At 45.5% G+C, this 27990-nt stretch overlaps 1 protein-coding gene across 6 annotated transcripts in view; it reads right to left on the bottom strand.

Moving 5' to 3' along the window:
* The window catches only part of SYT17 (synaptotagmin 17), a 78504-nt gene extending 56451 nt beyond the window's left edge, over positions 1–22053 (bottom strand). Inside the window, exons 1-6 of one of the 6 annotated variants that reach the window (XM_050967754.1) lie at positions 21954–22053; positions 18012–18082; positions 14003–14020; positions 12281–12429; positions 4821–4969; positions 3774–4393 (exon numbers count right to left, since the gene is read on the bottom strand). In XM_050967754.1, coding sequence (XP_050823711.1) covers positions 3774–4393; positions 4821–4969; positions 12281–12429; positions 14003–14020; positions 18012–18026 — 951 coding nt within the window. In that variant the 5' untranslated portion in view covers positions 18027–18082; positions 21954–22053. Of the gene's footprint in view, positions 1–3773; positions 4394–4820; positions 4970–12280; positions 12430–14002; positions 14026–18011; positions 18433–21953 lie in introns of those variants that run through there. The other 5 variants (XM_050967753.1, XM_050967752.1, XM_050967757.1 and 2 more) reach the window with 5 other exon arrangements.
* Between the last annotated feature and the right edge of the window lie 5937 nt (positions 22054–27990).

Raw genomic sequence — 27990 nt, 5'->3', positions numbered from 1 at the left:
TACTAAGATAGTCCAGGCAGTACAGAATCTTTTCTTTAGACATGAAAGGGAGGGGGGAGCTGATAGAGCTCAGCCCCCAGTTGCTATGATGAGGATGGTTACCAGCCCTTCTGTACCATCTGCCAGGAATAACCGGAAGTCATTCCTATTTTTACACAGGCGCCCCTGGCCGACCTCATCTGAGGCCAGCCAGGAGCACTCATGGGATGATGACAAGGATGGCTACCAGTCCTTCTGCACTGTAACGTCTGCACCGGGGAAGGGAGGGGAGAGGATGCTGCTGTTCAGTGCCGCAGCACCGCGTCTACCAGCAGCATGCAGTAGACATAGGGTGACATATAAAAAAGTCAAGAAATTATTTTTTTCCCTTTTCTTTCATGGGGGAGGGAAGGGGGGATAAATTTACGAGATATACCCTGAACCACCCCAGACAATGTGTTTGACCCTACGGGCATTGGCAGCTCAGCCAAGAATGCAAATACTTTTCAGAGACTGCAGGGACTGTGGGACAGCTGGAGTCCTCAGTCCCCCCTCCCTTCCTCCATGAGCGTCCATTTGATTTTTTGGCTTTCCGTTACGCTTGTCACACAGCACTGTGCTGTGGACTCTGTATCATAGCCTGGAGATTTTTTTCAAATGCTTTGGCATTTCGTCTTCTGCAAGGGAGCTCTGATAGAACAGATTTGTCTCCCCATACAGCGATCAGATCCAGTATCTCCCGTACGGCCCATGCTGGAGCGCTTTTTGGATTTGGGACTGCATCGCCACTCGTGCTGATCAGAGCTCCACGCTGGGCAAACAGGAAATGCAATTCAAAAGTTTGTGGAGCTTTTCCTGTCTACCTGGCCAGTGCATCCGAGTTCAGATTGCTTTCCAGAACGGTTACAATGGTGCACTGTGTGATACCGCCCGGAGGCCAATACCATCGATTTGCAGCCACACTAACCCTAATCTGACATGGCAAAACCGATTTCAGCGCTACGCCTCTTGTCTGGGAGGAGTACAGAAATCAGTTTTAAGAGCCCTTTATATCGATATAAAGGGCCTCGTTGTGTGGACGGGTGCAGGGTTAAATCAGTTTAACGCTACTAAAATCGGTTTAAACGTGTAGTGTAGACCAGGCCTCAGTAAGAGAAGGATTAGGCTACTGTCCTTTAAAATGAAAGCCAGGCTTGATGGAGGAAAGATGCAAAACAAAAACTACTTCCCAACTAAAGAAAAGGAATCACTCTAGCTTCAAAGGCCTCGCAAAATCCAAGCTCTCTCTGTGAAAAGTGAACTACAGAATCACAGCATGGTCTGACTGACTATCAAAGGAGAAGCATCCAGTGAAGTCAATGGGGTTGCTGAGTGGTAAATGAGGGCAGAATTTAGCCCATTAACTTCAATTTTCCATTCAGGAACACAATCAGTATTTTATTGGTCAATTGGGCTCAAATCTTCTGGTTGAAGTACTCCTGAATTTTAAATTCAGCAGAAATTCTAGCCATAGCTTGTCTTTTAAAAGTCATATTCAGATACTGTGGACAAAATTCTCCTCTGTTACAATGATGCAATGATAGTGTAACAGAGAGGAGAATCTGGCTCACAGGATTATGATGTAGAGTTTGGGGTGCTCTGCACCTGTGAGGATCAGGCCCTAAATCAGTAACTGAAGAGTAAGCTGCACAAGTGCAGCTCTTCACATAACATGCATGCACCACAAGACATTTCAGTTGCTACGCTAATAGAAATATATCTGTCTGCTTGTAGCTTGGTTTTTTAATACAGCCTTCTGTCGGCCAACTCAGAGATAGCATGTATCAGCAAAACTCTCCTTGTCCATTAACATAATGATTAATTAATACATGATTATCACAGAGGTTTCCAGACACTAGGCCAAATTCTGCTCTTGCTTACATCTATGCAACTTCATTAAATTCAATTGGCCTGGTGAGAGCAGAATTGGACTGACTTACTTTAATGCAATACATGTGGACTAGAAGACTGTATAAAGCTGATGCTCTCTGGTAGGGAGGCAGACTGCGCCAGCAGGAGCTCCGCCTGACATAGACACAGTGAGCTTGATTCACCAATATCCTGTACTTCATGCTGGCACACACATCAGTGCAAAGCGGACACAAATAGCTGCCAAACCAGAACGGTAGCGTTTTAGAATCACTTTGCACTAGTGAAAACAACATAGGGTGAATTGGGCCTAATACCTCTGGAATCCCTGGGACAGCCCAGACCAGAAGAGATCTTTCCACACTCCTGGAAGGGCAGAGGGAGGAGGGCCATGATCCCGAGCATGCCCTGCCCTACCTCACCCTCTTTTGGGCAAGACTGCATGTTGAGAGAACTAAGCTCAAGAGATTCTCACGCAAAAGGATCAGCCATTGCCCAGGAATCCATGGGTGGAGGAGGCTCCTTCCATCATCCCCACACAGACTAGCCATGTATGCATATACTGGGCTAAATTCTAACACACTGTAGTCTGAAATGCACCTCACAGCACTATGTATCTTGTAATTAATCAGAATCCATCAACTTTTCTTCCCTCATGTGAAACACTTGTGGTATTGCACCCTAGGGATCAGATCCTCAGCTGGCATAAATTGGCACAAGACAGCTGAAGCCAATGGAGCTACACCCATTTACATCAGCAGCAGATATGATCCCATAGCATGCAGGCCAGCATGAAGTAGATACTATTACTTCCTTATCACCAGACATGTTAGGACCAGATCCTGTAAGGGGTTTAACTTGAAGGCAGTGAACATCTTGCTTACTCAGGCCCCTAACTTGCATTACCATGACACTGTTATATCATATACATCAGGGGTCGGCAACCTTTCACAAGTGGTGTGTCGAGTCTTCATTTATTCACTCTAATTTAAGGTTTCATGTGCCAGCAATACATTTTAATGTTTTTAGAAGGTCTCTTTCTATAAGTCTATAATATATAACTAAACTATTGTTGTATGTAAAGTAAATAAGATTTTTAAAATGTTTAAGAAGCTTCATTTAAAATTAAATTAAAATGCAAAGCCCCCCGGACTGGTGGCCAGGATCCGGGCAGTGAGAGTGCTGCTGAAAATCAGCTTGCGTGCCGCCTTCGGCACATGTGCCATAGGTTGCCTACCCCTGCTATACATCATTGTTTCAGAATGTGCTGACAAGCATTAATCATGCACAAAAAGGCAAGTTGGAAAAAAATGCAGGGCTGCAATGGGTTTGCACAGCTATAAATGAGAACAAAATTTGGCCCTCTGCCCTCAGATACACCAATGTGATGTCAACTGCCATCAATGGGAACTGCATACATGTATCTGAAGGCGTATTTGTAAATACAGACTTCGGAGAACAAGGGATAGGATGCAAGGTAAGCCTTGTAAGGCTGGTTAAACGCTTGCGCATTTAAACACAGAGCCCTTCAGCTGTTCTACCACCCCTCCCAATATCAGACTCTAATCAGTGGAGCTAAACACTGGTCTCATTTTCACCCACAGAGCCACTCACTTTGGTTGGTGAAAGATTTTTTCCCTATGTGTTTACAAAAAGTGTTCTTGTTAATCTCATCATGCTACTAGCTTTATTATTAAAACAAAAAACTTAGTCATCTGCATCATAATAAATAAATAATATTGAGAAATCAAGGGCCTGATTCTCTACTTCCTTGTGCATATATGATCATGGCTATTTAAAAACTTCTCATTAACCCCAAACAAGCAAAGGAACGACAAAAACAAAGTAGAAATATTATATAATAACTGTCTGATAAATTCTATTACCTGTGAACTGGGAACAAGGGCCTTCCACCAATGTCCACCCTTCACAAGGTCAACTTCACTTAACGGCATTGACACTTTGCCTATGACACAGTGGCGTGAGAATTTGTCAAAATCCACTATGGTTAAAAGTAGAGTTCTTCTTTGGGCTTCTAAAAATGGGATTTCAAAGGTGTATCTCTCCTCAAACACTGGGTTCTGGGTTTTACGTTTTACTCCTGTCTGCTTGGAGTTCTTCTGATCTGGAAGGAGGCAGATCTTGACATAAGGGTTGGAATGAGCCATATCTTGTCTTGAACCATCATATGAAATTGGAGGAGGCAGATCTCTAGCCTCAATTACCCTCACAATTAGATAATTATGCAACAGATCATACTGTGTGCTAAAATGCAGCATGCCCAGTTGATACTTCGACAAGATTTCCTCATCTGTCAAGGAGTCCATGTCATCACTATTAGAATCAAGAGAGTAGAGTCTTGGTTCGAATTTTCTAAAATAGTCATCTGGGGTATATGTTTTTCTCAAGATAGTTGGCTGAACTATTTCTTTTTTAGCTCCTATAATTCCAAACTCAATAGGTTTAATGTCAATTAGTGGAGAACTTGGCCTTCTTGATTCTAGACCTAGGCAAAAGAAACAAATGGCAATGTCAGTAACTGGAAAGATTTTATTACATTCCAGCTTAGACAGACTGTAAGAGCTGTGGGGCAGAGACTTTGTTCTGTTCGTACAAAACCCAGCACAATGAGGTCCTGGCCCATGACTGGGGTCTTAGGGGCTATCGCAACACAAATAATAATATCATAATTAGTTAATCATTAAGTGAAAATATCAGATAGATTTCTCTCCCCTGCCCGCATCTAACTCTGTGATTCTGTCACATTCATCCACTAGCAAAAATATAAGTTCAGCCCCTTTCACGGTCTTTTTGTGGAACAGTTTAAGATTTTAACCAACATATCTTGGGCTTGACTTGGATCTCTCTCTAAAAGCAGGCACTAACCTAAGCTTTGGGAAATTACATTAATTTTGTATGGCTGACAGCCTTACTTGAAATCCGCCTTGGAAGGCTGTAAGCAGACCGTGATGTATCTGAAGATGATCGCCTTCTGTCAGGAGAAGAGTCTTGAGGAGTTGGAGGCGGCTCACTGGCTGTGTTATCAGAGTCTCCATCTTTGTCCTCATTTTGATTGTTTATCCTGTGAAAATGAAAGACCTCTGGATGTCTGAATCCAGTAAGTGTACTGTACACACAACGAAGAGGATAAAAAGCCCTCTTCTCTGATACTTTAGACTGAACCCTGGATGCACATCATGGATGCTAGAGCTCATCTGCAGATCTAGTTGGAAAACAGAAGAGTGCTGAATTCTGTGGTTTCAGGGCCTTGCAAAGCATGGATCCTCTATCTTTTATTTTGTCTTTCAGACTTCTTAAAATGTAATGAAGCTTACTAGCAACAGCAAGGATATGCATCAGTATGCACTTTAACACACATCTATATAAATATGCTAATATTTCAAATACATCCATGTGATATGGACCTGCGGCATTATTGATATATGTAGTGAAAATATTTATATCATTACTTACTGCTGTATATTTTGGGTATAGTGCTGGAATTACAGCTTTCATTAGGACTAGCTAGTCACACTATGAATAGCATGGGAAATAACCATGATCAATCTTCTCACATCATGTTTAATATTAATATATGGCGGTAAATGTGCCATAAAGTTTGGAAATGTGGCCCTGTAAAGCAGGATGTGTTGACATAGCTTTTAAGCAGTTCCTGTCTCCTTTTTATTCACTCTTTTGCATAACTGGATAGGACAATAATTCTGCTACATCTTGTTTTATTTGTGGGAGAATTTAAATAAGTAAGAAAGGTTACACGCCCGTCACTGAAACTTTGTGAAGGTTTAAAATGCACAAAGTGATTATGAGAATGGGCTCATACAAAAGTCCACATGCAATCCCCTTGTCAATTTAAATCTTCTACTTATAGTAAGTTCAGTGAAAATCTTGGCCTCCCACAAATTGCAGCAACTCACATTAAACAGAACAAATCAGAACCTCTTAAGTTCCCCTCAAAGAAGAGCAAGAGCGGACAGAAACAAAAGTCTATAGTTCAAGATTCTGATGTCAGTTGCACTGGTGACAGTCTGGAATAAGTCCAATGAAGTCAACGGAAGAACAATTTTATACTGACATAATTGAGATCAGAAAATCACCTTTTTTTTTTTAAACAGTATTTCATTCTTTGTAGCGTACCAAGATAAAATACACCTTTCTGGTTAAGCCACAAGACAAAAGAACGCTCAGAAAATAGAAACTGGGCACAGTCAAAGTTCAGCATGAAATAAGCAAATCAGACAGGAGCAGTGCTTGAGGTTTGCTCCTCATTCACTCTTTCTATATTTCTGGCTATGTCAGGTATAAAATGAATAGGTTGAATCATTTGCCTCACAAACCACAGATGAAACTAGGCTGTTAACAATATTTTGTAGCAAGCAGTAAACTCAAAAATCTAAAACCAGAATTTAGAAAAAGACTAAAAATGGAATTCCAGATCTGAAACTACCTCTCCCCCAAGTTTGGGGGAAGAAGTTCAGATCTGGATCTTGTGGTGCTTAGAGATCTGAACCCACCTGAGCTTCACAGTCCATTGATATTTAATAGATTTTTGTTAGCAAATTAAAAACATACATTAAATGGATAGACAATACCCAGCTTTCAAATGTAGTTGATTAAATCCTTCAACTGGTATAAAAATCAATACTTAGGAGCATAAAAGTTTGCTTTTCATCCCAAGACACAGATTTGAGGATCTAAACATACTTCTTATGATTCACATGCCTGCAGATTAAGCCTACAGAATATGAGCAAAGCAGGGGCAAAAAGAATCAGAAAAAAATCATTAAGGATATTCTACACATGCTAAACATAATAGTGAATTAACTAAGTAACAAGCAGGTGACCCTTTGCAGGGAAATTGCTACTGAACCACAATAATTTTTCCTCAAATAAACTTTGGCTGTGTTTGGAATAGCTCTGTTTGTATTTAATCAGAACCTCTGGTAAGGAGAATTGAAATCTAATTTCAGTTTAATCTTGCAGAACACACAGTATTTATCCTCAAGTTTTTATATAGGAGATTTCAAAATATGCAGAGCAGACAAGCACCCCAATTCCCTGCCAATCTTTTTGCTAAGGCTAGGAAGCAAACAATCATGATGAAATAACAGTAATGATTTGCCATGTGTGCAAGTCAATACAATTAGATTTGCTTCAGCAAGATAAACATACTTCTTTTAACATTGACATTGTAAGGTGCTGTAAAAATTCAGGAAGTGTGAAAAGTCAACATCTACTGAAAGAAATTACTTAATTTCACAGCAGTTGGGCCCAATCTCACCTCCCGAGCATACCCAGAGCTTCTACTACGGACTATGGGAATGCTGCAGATACACAGAATGGAGGATCGATGCAGACATTAACAGGATTGCTCCCATGAGAAGGACTGGGTGCAGGGGAAAGCACACTCCATATGACAGCAATGGCCATGTCAGGCGGACAAGGAGCAGAGGATTGGGTGCTCTTAGTTGTGAGCCCTTAGGAATTTTTAGATACTTTTCAGGTGGAGAAGGGGCAACTCAAGAAATTTACTTGTTCCCCAAACTCAATGCATTGAGGCAGAATGTGGATCTTTTTAAATCCAGGTCCTAATTCAGGGTGTTATACTGCTGCCCAGCACTATAGCATGGGAACATCTACCATGCAAAAACAATTAGTGTAACCAGACCTCGGAGCAGTTTTGAAATACACATACACATTAAAATAGCTCATTCACAGCCCAATTCTGCAACTTTTACTCATGCCAAGTAGCACTTACTCACGTGATGAGTACAGTACTGCAAACTCCAAACATTTAGAAACCTCCCCACCTCCCTGCACCCAAAACAACAACAAGACCAGGCAAAGGGCACTTCTCTCTTCTATCTCCTGAGGTGTCATTCTGTCCCTCTCCATTCTCCTCTCCATCTTTCCAGCCCGCCTCTCTGTCTCCTTACTCCCAGACGTATATTCTCTCCCTTTCCCCTCAGTCACCCATATTCTCCCAGCATACCCCCAAATCTCCTTTCCTATGCCCATTTTCCTTTACAGTCTCTCTCTTAGCCTCCCTCCCTCCTCACCCCCTCCATATTCCTTGGATAAACTCAACTGCCACCTCCATACATTCCCATAGCCCCTCACTGTCTCTTGCCTGGGCTACATGCAGGAAACAGAAGCTGCCATTTTAGCTGAGGGTATCTTGGATTCAATCACATGAAAAGTAATGGGAGACAGCGGCCATTCTGAAGCAGTTTGCTGACCAGCTTCTAGAGACAAAAATCTTTAAAGAAACAAAACAAACCCTAAACTTGTAAGATTTGTGGAAATATCATGGGAGCTGATGACTTGATAGTCCCTAGAGGGCTACTGGTCTGACTATATGTAACACAGCACAAGAAAGGACTGCAGAACAGGGTCCTTTAATATAACTTTTTTCATTATTATTTATTGCAAAGGTTAACCAGAAGGGATCCTAGAGGGAGCGGAGTGTGGATCCAAGACGCAGGTGAAAGGGACAGGGAGTACTTCTGGAGCCCACAAAGGGGGTCCACATCAGCTGCACAAAGTTCAGCTCCCCAGAGGAACTGAAGAATCACCACACAGGTGGGTTAGCGAGGGAGGGAAGAGAAGGAACAGAGGCCCAAAGGTGGTGATCTACCACTACACAGCACCAGTGGCCACAGGGGAGAATCAGAGATCTTTGGAATTACTGCCTCAGGGTTAGGGTTGCAAACTTTCTAACCACACAAAACCGAACACCCTAGCCCCGCCCCTTTCCCAAAGCCCCCCCTCCCACTACATTCCCCTTCCCTTGGTGGCTTAGTCTCCCCCACCCTCACTCACTGTCACTGGGCTGGAGCAGGGTTCTAACTGGGGGTGTGGGCTCCAGGGTGGGGCCAGAAATGAGGGGTTCAGTGTGTGAGAGGAGACTCTTGGGGGGGCAGTGGGTTAGGGTGCAGGGGAGGGGGAGGGCTCCGGCTGGGGGTACAATCTCTGGTGTGGGGCTGGGGATGAAGGGTTTAGGGTGCAAGAGAACATAAGAATGGCCATACTGGGTCAGACCAAAGGCCATCCAGCCCAGTATTCTGTCTTTCAACAGTGGCCAACGCCAAGTGCCCCAGAGAGAATGATCAGAACAGGTAATCATCAAGTGACCCATCCCCTATCGTCCATTCCCAGCTTCTGGCAAACAGAGGCTAGGCACACCATCCCTGCCCATCCTGGCTAATAGCCATTGATGGACCTATCCTCCATGAATTTATCTAGCTCTTTTTTTAACCCTGTTATAGTCTTAGCCTTCACAACATCCTCTGGCAAGGAGTTCCACAGGTTGACTGTGCGTTGTGTTAAGAAATATTTCCTTTTGTTTGTTTTATTCCTGCTGCCTATTAATTTCATTTGGTGACCCTTAGTTCTTGTGTTATGAGAAGGAATAAATAACACTTCCTTGTTTACTTTCTCCACAACAGTCATGATTTTATAGACCTCAATCATATCGCCCTTAGTCATCTCTTTTCCTGCTGAAAAGTCCCAGTCTTATTAATCTCTCCTCATATGGCAGCTATTCCATACCCCTAATCATTTTTGTTGAACTTTTCTCAACCTTTTCCAAGTCCAATATATTTTTTTGAGATGAGGCAACCACATCTGCACGCAGTATTCAAGATGTGGGAGTACCACGGATTTCTATAGAGGCAATATGATATTTTCTGTCTTATTATCTATCCCAGTGGTTCCCAAACTCATTCCACCACTTGTGCAGGGAAAGCCCCTTGCGGGCCAGGCTGGTTTGTTTACCTGCCATGTCCACAAGTTTGGACAATCACGGCTCCCAGTGGCTGCGGTTTGCTGCTCCAGGTCAATGGGAGCTGCTGGAAGTAGCAGCCAGTAAATCCCTCAGCACGTGCCGCTTCCAGCAGCTCCCATTGGCCTGGAGCAGCGAACCGTGGCCACTGGGAGCTGCGATCGGCCGGAGCTGCGGACACGGCAGATAAACAGGGGCTTTCCCTGCACAAACGGTGGAACAAGTTTGGGAACCACTGATCTATCCCTTTCTTAATGATCCCCAACATTCTGTTTGCTCCAGGTTTGGCGGGGGGGGAAGCTCAGGGCCGGTTCATGAAGTTGGGACTCAGGGTTGGGGCATGGGCTTACCTCAGGTGGCTCCCAATCAGGGGCACAGCTGGACTAAGCAGGCTCCCTGCCTGTCCAGGCTCCGCACAGCCCCCCGGAAGAGACCAGCAGGTCTGGCTCCTAGGCAGGGGGCCAAGAGGCTCCGCACACTGCTCTCGCCCACAGGTACTGCCTCCTCAACTGTCTCTGGCCGCAGTTCCCAGCCAATGAGAGTGCGGAGCCGGTGCTCGGGGCGGGGGCAGCATGCAGAGCCCGATGGCCCCCCTGCCTACAGGCTGGACCTGCTAGCTGTTTCTGGGGTGCAGTGCAGTGTCAGGACATGAAGGGACTAGCCTGCCTTAGACCTGCAGCACCGCTGAACAGATTTTTAACAGCCCAGTCAGCGGTGCTAACTAGAACCACCAGGGTCCCTTTTCAATCGGGCATTCCAGTCGAAAACTGGATGCCTGGCAACCTTACTCAGGGCCTGCCACTCTACAGATCAAGTGACGATTTCTTCTACCTCACCCCTTCCTGGAGCCCCTACCAAGCTTAGCCACTTGTCCCCAAGTACTCGATCGTTTCTGCAGAGTATCTTTCTAAGTCCAATACAGCTGTCTCATCATTTTGTTCACCTGCACACGATGTTTCCTTATTTAGCATTGATTTTATTTCCAATTCCCATTAGCTGCAGATAAGTGAGTTTCTAAACATAATTCTGACCCTTAAAAAACTGCTCCCTGTTTAAGAACCACTATAAAGCTCTACTGCTAACCTCTCTGCACCTTCTTTCTACACTAATTCAAAACAATAAACAAGATGCTGTAATTCAAACAGAAAAGGATGAATTTTATATATCGTTTACACACAAACCTGATAGATCTGGCAGGGAAAAAAACAAAAGCAAGGAAGCTTCCAGGGGAGGATCATACTGATCATGTGTCTTCCTATCTAGCCTCCAGCAACACAGTGAAATGTGATGCATTAGGGAAGCAATTAAAGGGGCACCTCACCTGTTGCGGTTTCAGAAACACACTGCCCATTTAACCCTTGAGTGTCAACTACTCTGCTTCTATGGGAGGCAGTGTGGCCTTGCAGATAAAGCACTGGACTGGCAATAAGGCTCCTGCTCTGCCAGTGGCCTGCTGGGTAACCTTGGATAAGTCACTTTGCTGCCCGGTGCCTCAGTTTCCCCAGCTGCAAAATGGGGATAACAATACTGGCCCCCCTAGTAAACTGCTTTGATGTTGTTGTTGTTTTAGGATCAGATTTTAAAAGCACTTAAGTGACACAGGAACACAAGTCCTGTTAGAAATTCAGTTTTTCTAGGGGATACGTTCTCTTAAGTCACCTTGGTGTTTTTGTAAGTTCCACCCTTTAGCCTGGTTAAATTAGAATAACATTAATAAGATCAGTATCTATTTCTTACTCTTATAAACCTCAAAACATTCTAGTAGATATTGTTTAGTTTCACTAAGTGCTGCTTGTATGCTATCTTTCTGTCTGGAATAATATCTTACAGCCAACTCTAAGCCCTAAGATTTATCCTGGAAATAGCTAAAGTTAAGGGTTATTTCAGCCATTTTCCGTGGGGCTCTGCATGGGTGCAGGGGTCCACCAACATGCAACAAATTGCTGCATTGGGGCCTGTGCCTGAATCCCTATTTGTCTGAACAGTTATCTAGTGTATTGCATTTGTCTATGGTTAAGGTAGATCCTCTGGTAGGAACCTTGTCTGTTATGTGTTCAGAAAATACAGTGCATGCTCTAAGTAATAATAATAATTAATAAATATAGATCCTCCTACATAGTCACTTGACCGGCAGTCTGGAAAATTACAGCAATCAGAGGGCTAAAGTGCTCAAAATAACATAGTCCAATTCAGAGATTCAACAAGAATTCAAATAAAATATATTGTTCTCAGCATGGAATACAAAGCGAGGCCAACTACCAACTTGCTGTGTTGGCTTGCAGAATAGTTTCTGACTTAAGCACTGGGGTAGCTATATTTCAAAGACTCCAGCTACCTGAATTAGCAGGACATGTTGTTTAGCTTTACTGCAGTTATATGCACTGTTTATATAGTTATATACACTGTTTCCACTCCTCACACTGACTCTTCCCACCAATCTCTTATTGTATGTATGCCATTAGCCAGGTGTGTGGCATTTTTGGATTCTTATGGCCTCATGTTTATGCCCTCACCACAGCCAAAATAACATTACCTTTGTCACGATGCTATACACTGGAGATACATTTGCTTAATATGCACATCTAAACTTACAGCCAGGCTGGTGTCTGTGCAGGAAAAGGTCCCAGGATTTCAACTTCATCTTCGCTCGACTGACAACAGCTACAGTCAAAACACTTCTGACAACAATTTCTACAAGTCCATCTGCACAGCAAGAGATCCGAGAGTCTAGAGAGCAGACCCTGGGGCCATTGGAAACCAAAGAATAAGATTACAACAAGTAGATCATTGGTGAGAAATAACACTCAGCTGTATTTATGTTTGTGTCTCTGTAGCAGAACATTTGGAACTCTATTTATTCCATTTATATAAACAGATAAGTGTCGTGCAGTTACTGGCACAATCTCACTGAAGCCATAACTAGGCAGGGAAATAAACATTCACTGCAGGTATTTTCTTTTATAGAATTATTATGTACGTGGGCGAGAGAGCGATTTACAAAACACTGTGGCATAATACGCTAGAGCAGAAACATGCCCATTATTTCACTCACATTAACAAACTAATATATCAACAAATGCATGGCAGAGAGAAGAAAAAACTAAAGATTAGTGAAAACCTCAATTTAATTTCACAAGTTGTTGCACAGCTGAAAAAACCTAATGCAACAATATGAATGTATTTTAATACTGTATGCATGTAACCATATGCTCCATACATGCAGTATTACAGCCTCAAATTTGTCAGCCAAATATATCAGCCTAGGTACAAACTCTTTCCATGGCTCTTACTATGTTGATTAATTTATTGAAAAAGCTAATGATTTAAAAAAAAAAACAACGTTATTTGCCCACAGTAAGTATAGAAGTGCCCTCGAGAACAGAATTTTGTATGGTGGCAGTAGTAACTATCTAACAGTGCTATTACATTTATTACATGCACACACATTATATGTAATAATGTACACAGGCTAATGTGTATATTTATTATATTATATGTTATGTTATAAACAAATATACACAGGCTAAGTGTATACATTTATAGTAAGGGGGAGTGCATCACAAGAAAGGAACTGTGTCTGAAGAAGCCACAGTTCCCTTCCTAATCTCCCCTGGCTTCAAGAGGGTATAAACTTGCTGGTGGCTTATACCAACAACAGATAGCTACCCCATTCCCACCATACCCTCTAAGCTCAGCTTGCTGGTGCACTGGAGAGAGGGGGAGGAGGCATGAAGCCAGGGTTCTGCTCATTCCCCATCCACTCCTACCCACCTTTCCCAGGTTGGTGGGCGGGGAGGTGGGGGAGAAGAAAGTGTTCGTAAGAAGGCTCACAGAGCAGTACATAGGACACACACAGACAGATTCTAGCTATCTGTTTTCAGTGGTAGGTGAAAACCCAGACTGCATTATGAAACCCTCACAAAGTCAAAATTTGAGAATTTGAGAATTTTATAATTGTACCAGAAATTCTTGAACTGTATCATGTTTGCAGTGTTCAACACTGTCTTTATAGGGAGACAGTCGGCACTCATTGGGAGGCCTTCCCAGGGAGCACAGGACTGCAGAGAAGGACAGTATCAGACTGATAGTAAAACAAATTTTTATTCCACACCTGTAAAAAAACTGAATTTTCCTGCTATTTAAAAAAATTAGTTTTTCTATAACTGAACCCCAGAAATCAGAAAAGCCACAAAGCAAGGAATCTGGCGTACCATCTATACCTACGGCATTAGAAAAGATTCAGAAAATGCAGGACAATCTCCTCTGGATGACGAGATGAGACAGAATAGCGAATGAATCATCTGATTAACTCACCTCATTTATTGGTTCCAACTGTCCTTTTAGATATCCATGATGAAGCAAAGGGGAATAAAATGAAAAAGACAAAACCAGTTTAGCAATGCTCAAATAACTCTAAATTAGCACCGGCCAGAGAACAATTTTTTAATTTCTCAGGACATGCTATTTCCCAAGCTTGTCCTACTTAACTTTAGGGGAGGGGGAAGAATCTCCTGAGGGAGCAACAATATCTTCTTTTCCCCTTCCCTTCCTGCTGCTCACCCTTCCCTAGGAGGATCCCACCACTCTCACCCCTGTTTACAGCAAGAGAAATATATGTATTGCTTCTGCTACCATCCCCCTCCCAGGAGACATCATGTGCAACCACACTCCTCATGTGTCCCTAGGAAATTACTTGATTTCTACAGCTATTTACTGCATCAGTAACAAACCACATCCAGGTCATAGATACACCTCAAGCTCCTGATAATAGAGACCAATAACCTTGGTCTCAATTCAGTTATGGCAAAAATGGTTGCAACTCCAGAGATATTAAGACCAACACTTTCAGAAGTGGACACTAAATCTGAGTACTCCCATTTCTGTGTGCCCAACTCAAGACACTCTGTGCCTGATTTTTCAGAGATACTGAGCACCTTTAACTCCCACTGTTTTCCATTGGGGTGGTAGGTCCTCAGTATTGGAAAAATCAGTCCCAAGGTGTCCCCAGGTGAGTGCTCAAAACTTGAGTCACCCAAGATCACTGACCTTTGAACTGAAGTGACTTGCCCAAGGTCACACAAGAAGTATGTGACAGAGCCAGGAAGAGAACCCAAATCTCCCAAGTTCCAATCTAGTACTTTAATCGTACCATCCTTCCAGTCTTATTCACTTTGTTTGTGCTATTCCTGCTGTAACTAGCACTATTAGCACCTTTACTTTCATGAGCACCAAATTCATCGAAATTCATTAAAAAAACCTTATTTAAAAAGTTTGGATCTCTACTGTGGTTGTTTCGCTACCTTTAACCCCTGATCATATCTAGTAGTTTTCTGTCTCATGTGCCTTCCTTTAAAGATGGTTTCCTTAAGGGGCTTGCTCTCCCAAAAGCATACTGCTTCTATTGGCTAAATTCTCTATGGAAAACATAAACAATACAACTTTTTTTAAAAGGAACTAGATTAGATTAGATGAAATTTAGCTCTACAAAGGCTTCCACAGAAAGCATTTTAGCACAAACATCCATCGTCACATTCTCACAGACCACTGCTTAGTGAAAATACTGTCACCTGTCTGAGGTAAGGATTGCAAGGACAAAAGTGCTGTATTTTGATATGGCTACACCCAAAAATCATTTTTAAAAACCCCAGGGTAGTCATCCCCCAATTTACACACTAAATTCCACCCAAAACTGGTGTGGCTTATTCCAAGCCTGCACTAAAATGCCTACACTGCATTAAAACGAGTTCATTGGATTTATGCTCTGCAGCCAAACGGAGTGGGGTGTCGTAACTCCAGGCAGGCCTGCATCAGACAATCCTCCTGGCTAAAATGTATCAGCTGTGCAAGAGAGGCATCAAGTAAAACAACCTAGATCTGCTTTAAAATAAAATAGGGCCTTGGGCAGCCAGCACCCCAGGAACATGAGCAATGCTCCCCACAGACTCCATCACAAAGCAAGTGGAGTTCCATCCTGTCTGTGTGTTCAATCAAACTCCCCCAGAAACCCTAGCCAGGTACACAGGAGTGATGACAGAGACAACAGGCAGGAACTAATCACCATAGCACAGCAGAAGCAAATGAACAGCCAGTGCCATAAAATACATAAATGCACAGATCCATGAAATAAAAGCAAACACGAACAGCTGTCTGTATCCATGCTAGTCACATGCAGCAGGCAGGCTAGCTCTGGGGGAATGACAAAGGTTTATAGAGTACAAATGATTGCCAGCAGGTGCTGCGTAAGCTCAGTTGGAGTTTAAGACCACAGACACTATAACAAACCCAGCACATACAGGCAGACTGGGTCTACCATAAGATTGGCCTACTCCCCTGGGAATGCAAAAGGAATACCGCTCAAGTCACTGCTGCTGAGCCTAGGCTTATTGTATCAGATCTGCAAATTCAGGATCAACTCTTCAACCCAGGAGCATAATCCATTTGGGAGTTCTGGTGCCATGAACAAATTCCCATCACAAAACAACACATAGTATGTGTATTGTGGCCTAGGGTCCCTGCATAGTCATTGCTGCTTGATGACCTGGCTGACAGCTGTTCCTTGATACCTTGGTTTCCAGAATCTGCCATACGTGAGGCTGTTTTGCTATCTTTACCTTTACACTCCCTGTGCCCCATATGCTGCTGTGCTTAGCAGTTCCCTGCATCCTCCAAAGCAAGTGTGACCAGCATTTTTTTGGGTGATATTGCACAGCTGGGGCTTGCTTTTTCTAGCATGAATACATGTACATACATGCATGGATGGGCATATACATGTCCTCTCTGCTTCTGTACACTTTGGTCACTTGGGGATGATGGGGTCCAGTACTACACCACTGATATTACAGATATGGGGCAAAGAACATTAAGGGTGGAATTTTCAAAGGAGCCTGACTTAGGAACACAACTCCCAATGAAAGCCAATGAGCCTTGTGTTCCTAAGTCGCTTATGTACTTTTTAAACAATAAGTGATAATACCTCACACACACAAAGCCTGCCTGAAGCCCAGTGAAATCAATGCAAAGATCCCTACTGACTTCACTGGGCTCTGGATCATCATAGTATGTTTCATCTCAGGATCTCAAAGCACTTTTTAAATACTAACTAATCTGCAGTCAGTACACCCCTGGGAAGTAGGTCACTACTGTCATTTCAGAGATGAGAAACTGAGTCACAGAGAGGATGACTTACCCAACAGCCTTTTACATCCACTGTGCACAGATGCCATTGTCAGTGACTGTGCAAGGCAGTGGAGAACCAAACCGAGTCATTGTCAGGGCTCAGATAAGAAGCCAGATCTCCTGGCTAACATCTTCCAGGAGTTTTTAAACCATGAAACCATGGGTATCAAAACTACAGTGTGAGGGGCACTTCCCATCCCTGCTGGTGGTTCACAGGACTTCAGGGTGTGAGTAGCAAGGTCATCTCAAGCCCTGAGGGAAGCTCTGTGTCCTTTCATGACCTTCTGGCTGGCTGATTCCTGAGCCTCCCAGGCCCCTTTCACAGGCTGCCCTGCCTAGTCCTCCTCCCTCAGCAGCAGCCACCTAAGCTCAACTCGGGAGCAGCATCCTCAGTAACGCCAGCTGGATGAATGAGGGAGGACTTGGTAAAGCACCCCTGGCTGCTCCTACTCCCGTATTCCTGCCCGCTCTTGCTCCCACTCTAAATTCAGTCCTAGACATGGAACACGCAGTCAACAGCTGGATCCCTGAACTGCAACAGAACAGCAGCAGAGGCAGCTGCAAAAACTGTTGCTCTGCTTCTCTTTGTGCCCGGTATATGCAACTCTGCACGAAGGCATCACAAACCTCTCACACACACACACTCACACAAGAACTCATATATATGCTGACATTCACACGCACAGACCATGCACAATCCCATGCACACATACAAACATAAGCACGCCTATGTACAAACACCCCCCCATAGACACAAACACAGTCCATCCCAAACACACACCATCAGTCAGATGCACAAACACATAAGTTCACACAAACACGCACAGAAGGGGATGTTCAGATTCATTCTTAAGGAGGCAAATTCCAATCAGATGTACCATTCCCCCAAACCCTTCTCCACAAAGTGTTTCCACCAACCTACAGTTCTGGTCTCAATCAAGATGCATCGGCTGACTGCTGCTATTAAGCAAAGGCAAAAAGCCGAACCACTAATGTGGGGGGGGGGGGGGATCACTAGCCTGGGCTGGATGAACATGCAGCTAGCAAATTGAGCTGAGTGCTACCCCAGGTTAGAGCAGACCAGGTTTCCCTGTGGTCCCCACCCTGGCAAAGAGGACATTACCTTCCCCGTGCTGGTCAGACCTACCTGTATATACGCCATCTTCAGTAGGTATCACATTAGTTCCCAGCACAGCCTGAGCATGGCGTCTCTCTCCCCTTTGCCCTCAACAACAAAAAAAGACGTGACTTGTTTGCTAGATGAGCACTGACCTCCCCGCTCCCCCTGGCTGCTCGCTGCGGATCAGCGTCTCCTCCCCAGCGGGCTCTAGCCCGGCGCCCTCTGTTTCTCTGGTATTTCGGGCAGCTTTTGTCTGGGGCCCCAGGGTCTCTGTGCCGCGCTGGGTGGGGAGGGATGTGCTCTGGCAGCCCGTTACCCGCTGCACCCTCCTGGGCATGGCTCGGGGGGAATTTCCCCTGCTCGGGCTGCCGCGGCCGCAGCCCTCCCTCTTCTCTGGGTCGCCATTCGCCTCTCTTGGGACAGCCTCCCTCAGCTTCGAGCCCCAATCTCGCAGCCTGCGCCCGAGACCGTCTGCCCTCCGCCCGCCGCCGCCCGCGCCCGGGACCGGCACCCCTGCGCCCGCCGCCGCCCGGGACCGGCACCCCCTGCGCCCGGGACCGTCACCCCCTCTGCCGCCCGCGCCCGGGACCGTCACCCCTCCACCCGCCGCCGCCCGGGACCGTCACCCCCTGCGCCCGCCGCCGCCCAGGACCGTCACCCCTCCACCCGCCGCCTGCGCCCAGGACCGTCACCCCCTCCGCCCGCCGCCGCCCGGGACCGTCACCCCCTGCGCCCGGGACCGTCACCCCCTCCGCCCGCCGCCGCCCGGGACCGTCACCCCCTGCGCCCGGGACCGTCTGCCCTCCGCCCGCCGCCGCCCGCGCCCGGGACCGGCACCCCTGCGCCCGCCGCCGCCCGGGACCGTCACCCCCTCCGCCCGCCGCCGCCCGGGACCGTCACCCCCTCTGCCCGCCCGCGCCCGTCACCCCTCCACCCGCCCGGGACCATCACCCCCTCCGCCCGCCGCCGCCTGCTCCCGGGACCGTCACCCCTCCACCCGCCGCCTGCGCCCAGGACCGTCACCCCTCCACCCGCCGCCTGCGCCCAGGACCGTCACCCCCTCCGCCCGCCGCCGCCCGGGACCGTCACCCCCTGCGCCCGGGACCGTCTGCCCTCCGCCCGCCGCCGCCTGCTCCCGGGACCGTCAACCCCTCCAGCCGCCCCGCCTGCAGCCAGCAACACGTGGCGCAGAACAAGACCCAGCCGGGGCCCGACGCCTTTAGCCGGGGCCGCCAGGGAGAGCAACTGGGGCTTAGCCCGGCCCCAGCAGCAGCGGCGCCCCCTGCGCTCTGGGCAGCTGGAGCCCAGAGGGGATCGCCCCCGCCAAGTGGCAGCGGCTGGTGCTGCAGCCCAGAGGAGCCGCCAGGGGGTGGAGGGAGGCTGCAGCGGAGGCTCCCAGTGGGTTCGCACAGCCCGTGGAGCCTGGGTAGGCTCTGGGCATGGTGAGAGCCGTGCGTCTGGTAAAAGGGGGAGGAAGCGGGGGAGCTCTTGGGTGGGGGGAAGGCCCCCAGGAGGACCCTGTAAATCTGGGCTGTGGCTCTGCCTGCTGCACAGGATGGGAGCTCAGGGTGGAAAAGGAGTGAGGGGCTGAAGGAAGCTGATGCCGTGCGATGGGGTAGAGACCCCCCCCCATGGCACCTCCATGTGCAACAGAGCTGATGGAACTGCCTGCCACCAACATGTGTCATGGGCTGGGGACCAGTCAGCTAATGTGTGCGATGGGGAGGAGGAGGGAAGAGATGGGAATCCCCAGAACGTATGCACTGGTGGACTTGTGTCACTCTCCATGTGGCACCCACGGAGGTAATCCAGCCTGAAATGCCACTAGGGAACTCACCAGGAGCCTGTCACATAATAGAAAAAAGACCTTGAGCCAGTGCTGCTAACTCCAGGGTTTCACACATTAGCTGACTTGCCCCCAGCCCCTAGTACATGTTGGTGGCAGGTAGTTCCATCGACTCTGCTGCATGTTAGGTGCTGGGGGATCCCCACCCCATCGCTCACCTCAGTTTCCTTCAGTCCCTCACTCCTGTTCCAGCTCCAGCTGCTGCTCTCCTGTTAGTAACTGAGAATCACTGCTTTCATTTTTGTTGTTTTAAAGTAAATTTCTAGCCCTACGGGCTGTCGAGAAATGCTTGAAAATGTGACTCCTAAATGCCAGAAGGCAAATAAAAAGAATCCAACGTTTATTATATTTATAATCTCTCAATTGTCTAGGGGAGCTGACTCATGATTTTTAAACACTTGGGTTAGCCATATCCATTATTGCAATGCAGAACGTACTCTAGAAAATTTACACAGTGTGTAGTGGGCAGGGGCATATAATTACTGAGGGAACAATCACAGTATACTCTGTTTGCAGGGGTATCCGAATGGGAGGGTGTCACATATGCAAGTTAGGACCCCATTTTCAGCCTCCTCCTCTATGTTAAGCTACCGCTGTTTTAACCTTTGCATGGGGACCCCCATGTGGGTATTTGGGCCCCTCTGTCTGTGTATCCACAAGATCCCAGTGAGTTTGTGTAGACCCCTGGGTTTTGGATTCACAGAGCTCACTGAATGCATGCTGGGGTCCAGTCCTCCTTTCTGTGTTCACAGATGAAGGGGGCTACATATAAGTGTGGTTCTCAAGGCCCCACATGACCTCCTGAGGGGCACTTCCATGCTGGCATTTCACAGGATTGCAGGTTACAAGTCACATGGTTAGCCAACAATATCAGGAAGCTCTGCCCTTTCATGCCCCTCTGGTTGAGTCCCAGGCCCCCTCTATTTGCATCCCCAGGGGCTGCTCTGTCTGGATATCCACCTGCTGTCCCCCAGCTGCAAGCTCCCCTCAGCTCAGCAATTAGGAGAAGCATCCATGGTAAGTAACACTATGGATGGGGGCTGGGGTCGATGCTAAAGTACTCCTGGCTGCCCTGACTCCCATCTCCCAGCCTGCTCTTGCTCACAGGCCAAACTCAGACCCAGAAACAGAACCCTGGAGTTAACAGACGGATCATAGCACATAGAGCAGCTACAGGAAGTGCAGCAGAGGCGTCTGCGAAAACTGTTGTTCTGTTTCACTCAGGGCACAGTTGCACACACCGCGCAACAAGGCATCGAACATTTGTCTCATCCACACACACATATATGCAGACATTCATACACATAAATAATAGCTACACACAAGGATAATCACACAGATATACCAACATCACACATACACAATGTCAAGTATCGGGGAAGCCGTGTTAGTCTGTATCCACAAAAACAAGGAGCCCAGTGGCACCTTAAAGACACAGATTTATTTGGGCATCTGAAAAAGTGAGGTTTTTTTTACCCACGAAAGCTAATGCCCAAATAAATCTGTCAGTCTTTAAGGTGCCACCAGAATCCTTGTTGTTTTTGTACATACACAGTGTGTATGTCTGAATGAATATAAGTCTCTCATACCCACAGAATCTCACTAGCGTGCGCGCGCACACACACACACACAGTATGTTAGTTTCCTTTTGTTTTACTGATTTGTACCAACACAACCTTAAAAGAACATGCACCCAACACATAGCTAGAAGGGATGCATTCAATTTCTTTTATTTACTTTTTTTAATTAAGGTCCAGTCACAAGTACGATTTCCCCAAACTTATCTTGGAAGAGATTGTTTTGTAACCCTACTTAGTATTGTCAGCCGCCAGTAAACCACAGTTCCTGTTTCTAAATACATTAGAAGCAAATATTACTATTGAATGCAAAACTCAGAACAAATAATAATACTACAGTTGCATCTGTCACTAAAGAACTTAACCTTTTCTGTAACTAACTCTCAAGTTTCCCATTAAGTGGGAGAGGGAATCACTAGCCTGGGCTGGATGAACATGCAGCTAGTAAATTCAGTTGAGTCTAACAGGTTAGAGCAGACCCAGTGTCCCTGTGGTCCCCTCCCCAGATAAAGAGGGCATTTCCTCCCCAGTGCTGGTCAGACCTACCTGTATATACGCCATCTTCATTCAATAGGTATCACATTAGTTCCCAGCACAGCCTGAGCATGGCGTCTCTCTCCACTTTGCCCTCAACAACAAAAAAAAGACATGACTTGTTTGCTTGATGAGCACTGTTCATTCCTTTTCCCCCTTGCTGCTCACTGACTCTCCGTCATGATCACTGTTTCCTTCACAGTACTTCTTTAGCACAGAGGTGTTGATTGTTTTGTTTGTTTCTAATATTTCTTGTATGGTTTTCTGGGTTCCCAGGCTCTCTGTGCTGCGTTGGGCTGGGAGGGATGTGTTCTGTCAGCCCGTCACTTGCTGCATGATTGATTTCCCTCTTTTCCTTCTTCCTTATGCTAGGCTGGTGGTGAATTTTCCCTTCTTGGGCAGCAGCTGCAGCAGCCTTTGCACTTCCACAGATCTGGATTCCCCTCTCTCAGCGCATCTCTGCTTGGATTTGTTTTTCCAACTTAAAGCCGGAGGATGAATCCGGGGGAAGTGTCTCCTGCAAACAGCATCATCCATCTGTCTGCAGCAACCAGCTGGACAAAAGACTTTGAAACAGCAGCATGTAGGAGGGTCCTTTTTGTCACAGAACAAGAAGCAAAACGTGTCTGAAACCTATTGGTGATGATTTTCCATCAGCAAACCAAAAACCTCTCTCTTATTTCAAATTGTATGTGAGCAGGTTAGATATTTATATATTGAAAGGGAATGGTGTACTGAAGGAAACTCTTTCATTATGAGTTTACAGAAGGACCTGCAATAAATTATACCTAGGGAACCTACCAAAACTATAGAGTATGCTGTCACGATGTGCAGTGTAAACTCATTGCATGTACACAAGGAAGCTTACGTAAATATGAGTAGAGAGCACTGCAATGTAATGTACATTTTGCAGTGTAAGGTGCTGAAAGAACTGTCACCTTAATAGCCATTTGATTTGCCAGCACACACCTCTCACTTCTATTTTTAGCTTGCAATAATTATACCTACCCCTTTTCCCTCTTACAAAGGGTTAGAAAAAGTATTTCACTACAGCTGTTCTGCAATAGGGTGATTGCATTTTTTAATTTGGGGAAAGCGGTATTGTTAATCGGTAGAGCTAATGAAAGGAATTCATTAATAAATGAAGAAGACTAGTCTGTCGATTGTATGTGTTTGCATTACGAGGCTGAGCGCAGGTTCCTTTTGAAGCGGAATGCAAGTGTCAAAGCTGCAATTGCAACAGGTCTTGTGCAGAAAAGCAGAACAGCGACATCCAGAGGCCAAAATGCAGAACTTCAGGGAACTGGAAAACATTTCCCAAGCTTATGAATCAACTGAGAGGACACAACCCTACATCTGGATTAGACTGGCTTCATAACACAGCCATATCACAAATGCTGGTAGAGTACAGTACACTACAGTGCTAGTAAAACCTTATCTAGTGCAACTAACAGGTCTGAGGAGAAGTGAAGATAGCTAAATGTGAGTTTTATATCATTAGCAGTTATCGTCATAGGCGTACTATTTCACACCAGCAACCTGCATTATTATTGCTGTACCCCCTCAAAAAACAAGGATTGAATCAACAAGTACTAAGCTGTAGAATTCATTGTAACAGAAACATCCCAACCAGGTGCTGTGATTGGATCTTTAAAAGAACTGGATAATTTTATGAACGTTAGTTCACAAGCTAAAATGAGGATAACGAAATCTTAAAGATCACATCATATAAGGATAAGTGGAAAGGATAAAGAAGGCATTTTTAGCTATCTATAACATCACATATAATACCTTATTAGGATTTTTTTTTACTTTCTGATGAAGACTATTGCTGGAGGCAGGATATCAGATTACATGGACCAATGATCTGATCTATTATGGCAAGTCTGATGTTCCTAAACAGACTATAACTAACTAGAATGCAAGCCACGAAAAACAAGGACATATGAGATGCTCAGTTAGACTTAAAACTAATTGGAATGGGAGTGGAGAAGGATAAGTCTTAACAGAGACCTCTCATTTAGTGACCAGTCTAGTCCAGTGGTGGGCAACCTGCGGCCCATCAAGGTAATCTGCTGGTGGGCCGCCAGACAGTTTGTTTACATTTACATGGCCACTTACAGCTCCCAGTGGCTGCAGTTCCCGCAGCTCCCATTGGCTGGGAATGGTGAAGTGGTGCAGGCCGCAGGCTCCATAGATGCCAACTTTCTCCAGTGCCAGTGGGTGCCCATGCCCCCCCGCCCCTGGCCTCATTCTGACTCCACTCTTTCCCTCCACTCTGGCCCCAACCCCATTCCACTCCCACCCCCAAAGTCTCTGCCCTAACTCCGCCCCCTCCCTGCCCCTATTGGATCCCTTCCCCAAATCCCTGACCCGGCCCTGCCTCTTCTCTCAGTGGGTTGCATTCCCCTTCCTCCCTCCCTTCCCTGCCCCACGAATCAGCTGTTTTGCAGCGCAAGCACTGGAAGGCAGGGGGGAGAAGCAGAAAGCGGCGGCGCACTCGCAGAAGAGGCAGAGGTGAAAGCTGGAGTGGGGGGGGGAGGGCGGGGGGGGGAGTTGCCGGTGGATGCTGAGCACCCACCAATGGGTGCTCCAGCCCCGGAAACCAAAGGCCAGACTTCTCTATGCCTAGCTGGGAGTAGGGTCAGTGTCTTGCAAAGAAAAGCACCTTACTTTTGCCTTCCAGCAACAAGGGGGGGTATTCTGTGCCAGATTCTGGGCTCACTTCTTGAGTGCTACCTTTGCACATCCCAAATTATGGCCTTGGTTTAGGGAAGCTCTAATTTAAGTCTCCTGCCTGTGGTTCCCTGTGACGCTCCAGCCGAGCTCTGGTACACCCTTACAGGAATTTTCACTGGACCCTGGACAGATCTTTGCTACTGGAACCACAATAACAGGCAGCAGGAACAGGCTGTTATTGCCCATGTACCAACTACTAGAGGAGGATGCATAACACATTGTAACAGTGGGTTACATATCCATGAGTAGACCTATTTTACAGAGCATAGAGGACTACTTAGATATGGCAGATTCTGAGAAACAGTGTAGCTAATGGGATGAGAGTTGGCTCTGCCATATTAGATATATGGGCCCTATTTCCAAGCTAGTGTAATCTCTCAACCCTTACTCAATAAGAGTTGTGAAGGGACAGAATTATTGCCATCAGACTTCAGACAGTAGGAGCAGTGACTTGAAAGGGTGGTCTCCTGGTTCTTAATCCAGTGCACCTTCCTCTGCACCAAAGGGTGTTTTGAAGGGGAAGATGAAAAAGATGATAAAACCATTTTGCCCAGGTCTTGTCCACAATTTCAGCTGCATGTAGCAGGCTGAAGTGATACACCAGGGTGGCCTATGTGCTGATGTAACATTGAGCTGCCCGCAAACCCGCTGAGCACAACATGGATGTCAGCTGTTTAGAACTAGGCCCAGTCGGTACGGTTTTCATGGAGACCTCAAGTGGCAACTCCCTCACCCCAGGACTGTCAGGCCTGGTCCACACTACGCTGTTAAACCGATTTTAACAGCGTTAAATCGATTTAACGCTGCACCCGTCCACACTACACTGCTCTTTATATCGATTTAAAGGGCTCTTTAAATCAATTTCTGTACTCCTACAAAACGAGAGTAACACTAAAATCGATATTACTATATCGATTTAGGGTTAGTGTGGACGCAAATCGACGTTATTGGCCTCATTATTTTACAGTAGCTACCCACAGTGCACCGCTCCAGAAATCGACATTAGCCTCGGACCACGGACGCACACCACCGAATTAATGTGCCTAGTGCGGACGTGCACAACCGACTTTATAATATCTGTTTTATAAAATCAGTTTAAGCTAATTCGAATTTATCCTGTAGTGTAGACGTACCCTCACTCTGCCACATTTCAGTCTCGTGCTGCAAACTCTGGAGGAACTGGAGCTCTCCAAAGAAATGATTAAAATTCTAGGCAACATAGATATATGGGCCACTATAGCTTCCTGCATAATGAGAGAGTGTCCCTCAGGTGCAGCATTGCTATCGGAGACTTCAGCACTTGAGTTTATATTTAAGGGCTTGTTTCTGCTCTCACTGAAGTCGATGGCAACACCCTCACTGTCTACACTGGCAATGGGCCCGAGGTTTCTTTTAATAACTTTATTTCTTTTCCTCTTAAAGGCAGCTCCTGTTTTAGAAGCAAAATTCCCATAGTTTAAATGTAATCACTTCTCTCTCATTCTCATTTTGGGCGGAGCAGAGCACACAGTTTAGTTGCGGTGAATGGCATTTCTCAATTTTTACTACGTTTAATAGAATTTTTTATTCTACAACTAACATATTTCTAAGTCTCAGCATTTAAAATGTCAGCCTTTACTGTGAATAGCTTCACTCTTTTCATCTTGACTCACTGCTGCCTTAATGGGGCTTACATTAAATGAATAGATGACGTTTTTCCATATCACAATACAGTAAAGAAAGGCTTACATCTTTAAAATAGTTTTCAATTTATGAAACCATCACGCAGTGAGTGACATTAAACCAGAACAGTGACATTATGTAAATGTCCCATCACATGTACTGGTGTCCTGCATTTTCATGGTATTTTTTTACATATATTTTAAAGAATCTAAGAATGGGGCTGGGGAAGAGAGACACACATTTTGTAGGTAAAAGATGAGACAGTCGTATATTTTGTAAATCTGTGGGATTATTCCTCTTGCTCCTACTTAGGCAAAGTCCCCTCAAGTGCTTTATATACCTATATACTATAAACAGTTTGATCCCCAAAAAGGGAGCGACTCCATGAAATCCATTAGGGCCTATGCTATTGTTTATTTTCTGTGGAAGGCACCTAAATGCTATGATGATGGGCAGCAGTCCAAAGACAAAGAGACATTTCCAGTTTTAAAAAATAGCCACAAGTATTTGAATCCATATTTAGGAACTTTTCACAGTGGTGACTGACTACTTAAAAAGGTTTCTATATTAGATTCTTTCATGATTTGATAGAGAAATTTTACATATGCACACAGTTTAGTCCAGAGAATAAATTGGGTTCTAAACAGTAGGCTAGTATTTATTGTAAACTTTAATTACAAGTCTGCATTTGGCTGGTACGCTGATTAAGCTCAGCTCGTACAGCATTCTGTATAAATAGCTCCATTTCACAGGATGAGAACATAACCTTTAGACTCCCGGTGCTGCATGAAATGTGTCATACTATATATTTTATAACATGTTGTAATAACCTTAGTCCCAGATTTGGACCCTAGCGTCCAAAATATGGGGGTTAGCATGAAAACCTCCAAGCTTAGTTACCAGCTTGGACCTGGTACCTGCTGCCACCACCCAAAAAATTAGAGTGTTTTGGGGCACTCTGGTCCCTCTGAAAAACCTTCCCTGGGGACCCCAAGACCCAAATCCCTTGAGTCTCACAACCAAGGGAAATAATCCTTTTTCCCTTCCCCCCTCCAGGTGCTCCTGGAGAGATACACAGACACAAGCTCTGTGAAACTACACAGAGGGACTCCCCCTCTCCGTTCCCAATCCTGGAAACAAAAAGTACTTTCCTATTCCCCCAGAGGGAATGCAAAATCAGGCTAGCGATCCAACACACAAATCTCCCCTTGATTTCTTCCTCCCACCAATTCCCTGGTGAGTACAGACTCAATTTCCCTGAAGTAAAGAAAAACTCCAACAGGTCTTAAAAGAAAGCTTTATATAAAAAGAAAGAAAAATAAGTACAAATGTTCTCTCTGTATTAAGATGATACAACACAGGGTCAATTGCTTAAAAGAATATTGAATAAACAGCCTTATTCCAAAAGAATACAAATCAAAGCACTCCAGCACTTATATTCATGCAAATACCAAAGAAAAGAAACCATATAACTTACTATCTGATCTCTTTGTCCTTACACTTGGAAACAGAAGACTAGAAAAAGGAAACTACTTCTCCAAAGCTCAGAGAAAGCAGGCAGCCAGAAAACAAAAACTCAGACACACACTTCCCTCCACCCAGAGTTGAAAAAATCCGGTTTCCTGATTGGTCCTCTGGTCAGGTGCTT

Source organism: Gopherus flavomarginatus, chromosome 9 (genome assembly GCF_025201925.1).
Source record: "Gopherus flavomarginatus isolate rGopFla2 chromosome 9, rGopFla2.mat.asm, whole genome shotgun sequence".
NCBI classification, from domain to species: Eukaryota; Metazoa; Chordata; order Testudines; family Testudinidae; genus Gopherus; species Gopherus flavomarginatus.
This window is presented reverse-complemented; position numbering and strand designations above follow the sequence as displayed.